This window comes from Chiloscyllium plagiosum, chromosome 33 (assembly GCF_004010195.1).
Source record: "Chiloscyllium plagiosum isolate BGI_BamShark_2017 chromosome 33, ASM401019v2, whole genome shotgun sequence".
Classification (NCBI taxonomy): domain Eukaryota; kingdom Metazoa; phylum Chordata; class Chondrichthyes; order Orectolobiformes; family Hemiscylliidae; genus Chiloscyllium; species Chiloscyllium plagiosum.
Window position 1 is genome coordinate 34,877,057 of NC_057742.1, and position 10,525 is coordinate 34,887,581.

The following is a 10,525-nucleotide window of genomic DNA, read 5'->3' on the forward strand; positions in this document are numbered from 1 at the left end:
GGCATGGATAGGATGAATAGACAAAGCCTTTTCCCTGGGGTCGGGGAGTCCAGAACTAGAAGGCATAGGTTTAGGGTGAGAGGGGAAAGATATAAAAGAGACCTAAGGGGCAACTTTTTCACACAGAGGGTGGTACGTGTGTGGAATGAACTGCCAGAGGATGTCGTGAAGGCTGGTACAATTACAACATTTAAGAGGCATTTGGATGGGTATATGAATAGGAAGGGTTTGGAGGGATATCGGCCGGGTGCTGACAGGTGGGGCTAGATTGGGTTGGGATATCTGGTTGGCATGGACAGGTTGGACCGAAGGGTCTGTTTCCATGCTGTACATCTCTATGACTCTATGACTCTAATAATACAGTTGCTTTGACAGAACAAAATCAAACAAGATAATCCAATTAACTGCTGTGATTAAACCTAATACTCTTTGATTCTAGCCTCAACTCACACAAAGACAGACAGACAAATTGACACATTAAATTTAAGGGATAAATAAAAATAGAAAGAAGATAAAAGAGATTAACTGATCAGTTCAACCAATTGATTTCCATGATCCATAGTCTCACAGGTACATGGGAGTGCACCTTGTTTGTTTTCTGAAGATATTGATGCATATACAGTAAATAGCTTCCAGTAGACTCCAAGAAGCATTCAATAAGTACTTATAACTGAGACTCTATTTGCCAAACTTTCCAGAAGCTGATAATGGAAGGACAATGAGGAAACACTGAAACCTCCATCTTGTAACCTTCACAACTACAATCCTTCCAAATTAAAAACCGTTCAAAACCAATTCTTTTTGTTAGACTGGTTGGCTCCCTTTGAGACCCGAGATCAATTTGAATATAATGTATTTCCGGAACCGAAACATCTAGAGTGTTCTTTGAACAAGAAGCAACCTCATACACAACTATCAAAACAAGCTGTTTGCTCTCTTCCTTTAAAAAACCAACTGTTACTCACTGTCCAAAGGTTTCCTTCAGCTCTCAGCTTACAATTCACAGCCTGAAACTAAAAATGTGTTAAAAAAACAGTTAAGGTCTCAACATGATATAAATTGTTGGTGAGACCACATCAGTGGTCAAGAGGGCATATAGTATGCTTGCCTTCATTGGACGAGGTGTTGAGTATAAGAGCTGGCAAGCGATGTTAAAATTGTACAAAACATTGTTTCGGCCACATTTAGAATACTGTGTACAGTTCTGGTCGCCACATTACCAAAAGGATATGGATGCTTTGGAGAGGGTGCAGAGAAGGTTTACGAGGATCTTGCCTGATATGGAAGGTGCTAGCTATGAAGAGAGGTTGAGAAGGTTAGGTTTGCTTTCATTAGAAAAAAGGAGATTGAAGGGGGACCTGATTGAGGTTTACAAAATCATGAATGGTATAGACAGGGTGGATAGAGATAAGCTTTTTCCCAGGGTGGAGGATTCAATAACGAGAGGTCATGCTTTCAAGGTGAGAGGTGGAAAGTTTAAGGAGGATACACACGGCAAGTACTTCACACAGTTGTTGTCAACAATTCACCAGAACGAAGGACCCGATACTCAGCATGAGCAAAACCAATGTAGTCCCATGAACAAATCCCATGCAAGGACTGCACAAAACACTACATAGGACAAACAGGAAGACAGCTAACGATCTGCATCCATGAACACCAACTAGCCACGAAACGACACGGCCAGCTGTCCTTAGTAGCCACACACGCAGATGACAAGCAACATGAATTTGACTGGGACAACACTACTATTATAGGACAAGCCAAACAGAGAACAGCCAGGGAATTCCTAGAGGCATGGCACTCCTCCACAGATTCAATCAATAAACACATTGACCTGGACCCAATATACCGACCACTGCATCGGACAGCTGGAACTGACAACTGAAAGCGGCAGATTCAAACCACTACAAATGCCGGAGGAAAGATCAAGGAAGCGCTTCACAGGAGGCTCCCAAGCATTGAGGATGTCACCTAGACAGGGGACGAAACGTCTGCAACACAAATTCCCAGCTTGGCGAACAGAACCACAAAAACGAGGTATAGTATTAGAAATGCAGATCCATTTAAGGGTAAACTAGAACAGCACCTGAGTTGATTGAGAGCAGATTATGTTCATTGCATGTTGAGATGGTTTCACAGTGATAAAGATGATTTGTTGCCACTGCCTTTGAGGTTTTCGTGGAGAAGTGGGCACCATTTGGCATGGAGTGTTTTGTTTCCCCCTCCAATTCTATTTTGGTTTCATTCCTATCTCCCTTCACTGTTTTGATCACGTAGGCATTGCCCCTTGATGAGAAGGACACTGCTTGTCACTGGCCACTCAGATGTTTCTTTTCTTCCTGGTGATGGCATATGAATGAGGTTTTCTGCACTCATTGTTTCTTCACTGTGTTCTACACCTGCTGCACATAACATGGCTGCTGATACACATAAGCACTGCTGCTGTTTGGCACTAGTGTGGAGAAAGAAATAAGAAAGCTGATTTGTTGGTAGTCCATTCAAAAGAAAATGCCTGGGTTTTTGAGGATTCTTGTCACAATGTGGTTGTGTTCCAAATTCTAAGGTAGAAAGCCTGCGTTCAAATCACACTTGCTCTTTGACATGTGAGATTGATTGAAATATTAAGACCTGGGTTCATGGTTGTTTGGTGGTGGTAAAAGTATTCAGGGGTGGTGTAATGGTATCTCTGATCAAGATAAAAAAAAGGCTTGGGTTCATCTCAGCCTGGCTGAAGTTTCATCTGCTCCAGAGGTATGTCATAATATCTCTGAACAGGTTGACTAAACAAAGAAGAAGAGTTGAGTTCTTCCAATTTCATTTTAATTGATCACCTCCCTTTTTCGTATTGTTATTATGGCACTGCCCCAGTGATCAGTGGTTCCAATTCGTTAATTTAGTTAGTGAGATGAGTGACTTGGATGCAGTTTATAAAAGAAAGAGCTTGGTTCTACAGTAGAACAAATTCCTGCAGATGATGGAATCTGTATTGAAAACAGCAAATACTGGAGATCACAACCGGTCAGAGAGAGCATCCATGGAGAGAAGACAAGTTAATATTTCCAATAGAGGACAAGTTAATATTTCCAATAGAGCTCTGATGAGGAGTCATCAGGACTCGAAATGTTAGCTTGTTCTCTTTCCATGGATGCTATTTGACCCACTGCGATCTCCAGCATTTGTTGTTTTCAGAGCTGGATTCTACCATCTGCTTTTCTTCAGTAGCTACACACCAGGTGTCCTTGGAGAGGAAGCATGTGGTGCTGACCAGCACCCTAGAAGCTATTCGAGAAAGGTGGGAATGGTAAAGGCTGAAGTGTATGATCTTTTCCTCCAGTACTATTTTGATTTAACTCTCCCCCTTGTTTTCCCCAGTGGGCAGTGCTTGTAATTTGTTATTTGTTTAATTAATTAATTGGGTGATTTGTTGGTGGGTCTTGTGAGAAACAAAAGCTCACTCACTTTAATAATTTCAGTCCGAGACTTATTTCTGATCAGCCATTTATTTGTACACCTATAGATGGGTGCTTTGTCTAATTACCTAGTAAGGTAATTACAGAATGCACACTATATCCAAAAAACCCTCGCAATTTATACCATATGTTTTCCTTATTCCATTGTCTGTTCCCTGCTTCGCTTACGTCACTCATTTCCTTAAGACTTATCCCACAACTTCTGTTTATCCTGTCTTGTCCGTGAAAGCTATAGTGAGTTCCTTCGTTAGTCCCTTATTAACTACTAAAACTCAATCCCGGCCACCAAGGCACTACTTAAAAGTCAATTTTCTTACCTTGGTCTGTGCACAGAATTGCCTGGCCCCTTTTATCACCGTATTTTCTATCGAGCTCCTATCACTGTCTGATTCAGATGTCTCTCTTATAGGATTCACATCAGTCACCCAAGGGAGCAGACCAAACCGGGACACGAGACCATTCTTCAATGGGGAACGGGACGCGTCTTCCCAGTGTCCAAGGCCAGCCACTCCCCCCGGTGATGGAAGAAAATCCCGGACACGAGCCCCCAATTGCGAGAAACAAAAGCTCACTCACTTTAATAATTTCAGTCCGAGACTTATTTCTGATCAGCCATTTATTTGTACACCTATAGATGGGTGCTTTGTCTAATTACCTAGTAAGGTAATTACAGAATGCACACTATATCCAAAAAAACCCTCGCAATTTATACCATATGTTTTCCTTATTCCATTGTCTGTTCCCTGCTTCGCTTACGTCACTCATTTCCTTAAGACTTATCCCACAACTTCTGTTTATCCTGTCTTGTCCGTGACAAACTCTTATCTCTGACTCCCATAAGGGTGTTTGACGTCAGTCTATTATAGATTATTGATTAGGCATATCTTTTCTACTATCAGCATCTATTTCCATCCAGAGGCCACTTTGACCTCTTTCATTAGGGTTAGTTCCTGTGTCTTGAGGAGGGGAAACAGATGCTTTCCTGTTTGCCCATATATCCACCAGCTGAAGTGTATGATCTTTTCCTCCAGTACTATTTTGATTTAACTCTCCCCCTTGTTTTCCCCGGTGGGCAGTGCTTGTAATTTGTTATTTGTTTAATTAATTAATTGGGTGATTTGTTGGTGGGTCTTCTTCTTCAAAAAAGCTGAGTTCTTGTGGTGCAGTAATAATGTTCCTACCCCTTTACCAGGAGGCCTGATTTCAAGTCCCACTTCCTCCAAAGATGTATCAGAATATGGTTGAGCAGGTCCATTAAAAAAAAAGAACTGCCTTCTATTGTTCAGCTCTCATCCTTGTTGTGAGTATTGTTGTGGACAGACAGCACCCCGTTCCACTGGTATCTTTGAATCTTTCAGAGAGGGGTGGGTATTGCAAAGATTGGGATGCATTTTCTCCACTTTCAAGACTATTTTGATCTATTCTCCTCCTTTACTTGACAATTCTTTCATTGCTAACCTCTATAAGGTTTTTTTCTGTGACTTGATCCCAGGCCTCCTAATGAGACCAGCATCTCACCTTTCTGGCCCAGACAGCCTGGAGTAGAGAGTCCATTTAGGCATCATTAAAGTATTCACATCTGTGGGGACAGGTGTGAGCAATGTCACAGATTGCAGTGATGTTCTTGGCTTACAATGAGCAAAGGGATGCCTGAACAGACATAAATATGGCACCAAAATTTTCAACTTCAGAAGGTACTAATGGGGTGAGAACATCTGCTCCGCACCCGCAGATGACTTACTATTTAAGTCATTATAGATCCTATTTGCATATGTAATAGCTGAAGAACAGATGATGGCTCAAGAAACTTCAACATACAGCAATGCAGATATGATGTCATTTAAGATGCCAGCTGAAGTACCTAACTCAAACTGCTCGTGGCTGAATGTTGATGGGTGAATACTAAAGGAGAAAATGAGGACTGCAGATGCTGGAGATCAGAGCTGAAAATGTGTTGCTGGAAAAGCGCAGCAGGTCAGGCAGCATCCAAAGAACAGGAGAATTGACGTTTTGGGCATGAGCCTTCTTCAGTGAATACTAAAGTTAATGTGTCAGTACTAATGGAGGAGCATTGATGGGTGGATGTTGATGGGTGATCATTGACATATGGATGTTGATGGGTGAACATGGACAGTAGATGTTGATGGATGAACATGGACAGATGAATGTTGTTGGGTGAACATGGACAGTAGGTGCTGATGGGTGAACATGGGTCAGTAGGTGTTGATAGGTGAACATGACAGCAGATGTTGATGGATGAACATGGACAGATGAATGTTGTTGGGTGAACATGGACAGTAGGTGCTGATGGGTGAACATGGGTCAGTAGGTGTTGATGGGTGAACATGGACAGTAGCTGTTGATGGGTGAACGTGGATAGAGGGATATTGATGGATGAACGTGGACAGTAGGTGTTGGGTGGACATGGACAGTAGGTGTTGATGGGTGAACATGGACAGAGGGATATTGATGGGTGAACATGGGACAGTCGATGTTGATGGGTGAACATGGACAGTAGATGATCTTGGGTGAACATGGACAGTAGGTATTGATGGCAGAACATGGACAGTAGGTGTCGATGGGTTACATGTGCAACAGAGGGATATTGATGGGTGAGCATGGACAGGTGTTGATGGATGAACTTGGACAGTAGGTAGGTAAAAACAATGACTGCAGATGCTGGAAACCAGATTCTGGATCAGTGATGCTGGAAGAGCACAGCAGTTCAGGCAGCATTCAACGAGCAACGAAATCGTGTTGATGGGTGAACATGGGACAGTAGGTGTTGATGGGTGAACATGGACAGAGGGATATTGATGGGTGAACATGGACAGAGGGATATTGATGGGTGAACATGGGACAGTACGTGTTGATGGGTGATCAAGTCAACGGTTCCACGTGAATCATTCCAGGTTGGCGACGTTCTGCGCGCTGACGTCACGGCGCAGCGTTCTGACGCATGGCCCGGATGTTATAAAACGGTGCTGTGGCTGGGGGAGGGGAAGGGGAGCGCGAACGGTTTTGGCTGCAAGGCAGTTTTGAGGCAACCGGCAACCCTGCTCGGTCACCGCAAAGGAACGCCACAATGGCGACCCGGGTAAGTCCGGATCAATGAGGAGGAGAGGCGGAAGCTGCTTTCGCTTTTGAATTCAGACACCGGGGGGTAGCTGAGTAAGTGCAGCCTGATGACCCCCCTCCCCCTGATGTGTCCCCACACCGTGTCACCCCCCCGCACTGATGTCACCCCCCCGCACTGATGAATGATCCCCCCATTGATGTCACCTCCCCCCATGACCTCCTTCTGATACCACTCAGGTGACACTCCTCTGATGACCTCCCGATGTCTCCCTCAGTGACCCCCTCTGATGCTCCCTCTGATGCTTCCCTCTCTGTGATCCCTTGGGTGTTCTTCGTGCCTTTTCTGCTGTCTCCTATGCCCCCTCTGATTCCTCCATTCTCCCTTGTTGCACCACTGCCTACTCTGATGTCACCCCACATCCTCACTGTGCCTGTGCCCATTCTGATGCCACTCTGTTTTCCTTGATGCTTCTAACTCCTTGCATACCCCAAGTATTTCTCATCCCTTCCTTCACTTGCATTTGATTCTCTCCCTTTGCCTCTTCTGATGCATTCATATTTTCCTTTTTATTGCTGCCACTTGCCTTGGAAAAAGGATGTAGAGGAGGGAGGTAGTTCTTAGAAGTAGCAGAGTATTGTGCAATGTTGAGGTTGAAATGCCCACGTTGCTGCAGAATGCTTGTCATCACTCAAAGGTGAGAGATAGGAATAAACCCCCTTAGTTGCATCAATATATTTTATATTTTGTTGCATTGCACTTTATTTAGCATTGCTGAGATAGTGAAGCATCGTCCAAATTAAGTTCATATTTAGGTTTAATAAACAGAAACTTAGTAATGTTCTGATAATCTGAAAACTGTTAAATCCCAAATGATATTTAGATGCCTTCAAAGATGAATTGAGAGTGTAATTTGTGCTGGAGTGGGTTATTTTGTATATGAAGAATCGATGATGCTGGTTACCATGTTGAAATTGTGGCTTCTTGTGGACCAGTTTCAGCTGATAAATTTGAATAGCTGATTTATAGACTGCAGCTGTCCTTGGGATATTTTGCCAAAGAATTTGGTGCATCCTGATCTCTATTCATGATTTTGAGTGGCGAGGGGTGTTCTTGCTTCATGAATGTTTCAGCACAAATTCTCAGACCGAGAAACCATTCTGTATCCCACTGGGATTCCTCTGCTTCATGTTCACCTTTATTCTGGGCTTCTTATTCAAACTGCCATTTAAAAAATACCTATTCTTGCATAAAAAATGTGATTAAACTGCCTTTGTTTTAACATCAGTGAATTGTGAATGTGGATTTGAGAGAAATGATGAAAGGAAAATGCTGGATGCAGAAAATGGTAGAAATTTGCATCATCTTTAACAGGAGTGATTTGAGGGCAAGAAGCATTGTGGAAATCTCTATGTTTGAGAAATTTGTAAATATTTAAAGGAAAAGCTTGTATTAACAGTGACCATAGAGATAGTGGATTTTTGTGCCAACCCAACTGGTTCACTTGTGTCCACTAGAAAAAGAAATCTACTGCCCTTGTCAAGTCAGAGCAAATGTGACTTTCATGTCTAGTTTGATATGAGGCCTCTCAGCTGTCCTCTGAAGTGACCTGGCCAGCTTCTGAAAATAGCCCTGAAGCTGCAATAAATGCTGAATTTGCCAGTGATAGCCCATTTCACCCCCTGCCAATTTTCAATTGCTCGGCAGCCTGTAATATATTTGTAATTTTTTAACATTTTATTTCATTTGTAACATTTATGTCGAGTAATTTTGAGTAAAATGTAGTATTGTACATGACGTACTGTACCAGCTGTACATAACAAACACATTTTGAGGTATAATTAGTTGGCTAGTAATGATGTAGTTTGTTTGTCTTGTTTGTTTTACATCTGTAATAGAATCGTTCTTTCTTTGGGCAAATCTGACCACTTTGATAACTTGCCTGAAACACATGTTGACAATAAGCTGACATTGTCCTTGAAAAAGAAAGTAATTTTGATTTAGGATGATAAGATGTAGGAGCAGAAGTTGGCCAGTCAGTCTATTGAGTCTTCCCCAACATTCAGTGAACTCATGGCTGATTTGATAATCCTCAATTCCACTCTCCTGCCTTTTTCCCATAATCCTTGATTCCTTTCCTTATTAAGTATTTGTCTGTCTCAGCCTTGAATATCCTTGATGACCCAGCCTCAACAGCCCTCAATGAGAGCATTCAATTTCTGATTTCTCTGCAATAGGAAAGATGTTGTGAAATATAAAAGGGTTCCTCAAAGGTTTACAAGGATGTTGCCAGAGTTGGAGGGTTTGAGCTACGAGGAGAGGCTGAATATGCTGGAGCTATTTGTCCTGACGCTTTGGAGGATGAGGGGTGTCCTTGTATAAGTTTATAAAATCATGAGGGGCATGGATAGGGTGAATAGTCAAGGTTTTTTTCCTGAAGATCAGGGAATCCAAAACTAGATGGTATAGGTTTAAGGTGAGAAGCGAAAGATTTAAAAAGGACCTGAAGGGTAACTTGTTCACACAGAGGGTGGTGTGTGTAAGAAATGAGCTGCCACTGAAAGTGGTGGAGGCTTGTACAATTACAACATTTAAAGGACACCTGGATGGGTATATGAATGGGAAAGGTTTAGAGGCAAATGGGCCAAATGTTGGCAAATGGGACTAGATTAATGCAGGATATCTGGTTGCTATGGACTGGTTGGACCGAAGGATCTGTTTCTGTGCTATACATCTCTGACAAAGCCTCTCTATTTCTCTGCAGTAAAAAAATTCATTTTGTTCAAGTGAAAAAAGTTCTCCTCATCTGTCCTAATTGTTATTGATGTGAGATGCCAGTGTTGGGTCATCGTCCAACAGGTTTATTTGGAAGTACAAATGTTGCTCCTTTGTCAGGTTGTTAGTGAGACAAGATCATCGGCCACAGAGTTTATAGTGAAAGATCTAAGTGTCATTCAGATGATGCGATGTATTGAACAACCTAGATTGCTGTTAAATCGTTAATTACTTAATCCAAATAAACCTGTTGGACTATAACCTGGTGTTGTGTGCTTTTTAACATTGATCCAGAAGCTCAATCACATATCACATTTCCAGATGACATCAAACAGTAACTGTGATGTAGAAGCAATGCTACCAGGGTAGCAATCTCAAATTAGTGGATGAATTCCTTACTGAAGAAGTTTCAAATTGAATTTGGTAGGTCTGGTAATTGTGAACTAGCAGGAAAAAATTGATCATAAGCTAATGGGATGAGGAATTGTAGTTTCAGGAAGGGACCTCTCTCGCTCTCGCTCTCACTCTCAATTCAGGTTTGAGTGAAAACATACTCAATGGTTTCTGAAATAAGCATGTTAACCTCCACTTTCGCAAAGCAATATGAATAGAGATAAAATGATCTTGCCAACATTGTTATAATTGCATTACAATTCACTGTTTGGGAACAGGCCATTCCACCAAAGCTTAGTCCTCATTTGCACTCCTCTTCCACCACTCCCCCTGCCTCCTCACCCCAATTTAATCCTATCTACTGTTACTTCCTCACTTATATTTCAGATGCATTGATCTTCATCTTTGTGATAGAAAATCCCACATTCTAACCATTTTCTTTGACATGCCATGTGCAAAATGGTATCAGTAAGCCTGTTGTGGTTCTGTTCGCCAAGCTGGAAGCTTTTGTTGCAAACGTTTCGTCCCCTGGCTAGGCGACATCACCAGTGCTTGGGAGCGTCCTGCGAAGCGCTTCTTTGATATTTCCTCCGGTGTTTATAGTGGTCTGTCCTTGCCGCTTCCGGTTGTCAGTTTCAGCTGTCCGCTGTAGTGGTTGGTATATTGGGTCCAGGTCGATGTGTTTGTTGATGGAGTTTGTGGATGAATGTCATGCCTCTAGGAATTCCCTGGCTGTTCTCTGTCTGGCTTGCCCTATGATAGCAGTGTTGTCCCAGTCGAATTCATGTTGCTTGTTGCCTGCGTGTGT

The 10,525-nt window shown here is 42.5% G+C and overlaps 1 protein-coding gene across 1 annotated transcript in view; it reads left to right on the top strand.

Moving 5' to 3' along the window:
• Nucleotides 1–6,454: 6,454 nt before the first annotated feature.
• Nucleotides 6,455–10,525, top strand: part of LOC122540015 (vesicle-fusing ATPase) — a 278,045-nt gene continuing 273,974 nt past the window's right edge. Inside the window, exon 1 of the mRNA XM_043675302.1 lies at nucleotides 6,455–6,570. Within this exon, the coding sequence (XP_043531237.1) occupies nucleotides 6,559–6,570 (12 nt within the window). The 5' untranslated portion in view covers nucleotides 6,455–6,558. The remainder of the gene's footprint in view (nucleotides 6,571–10,525) is intronic.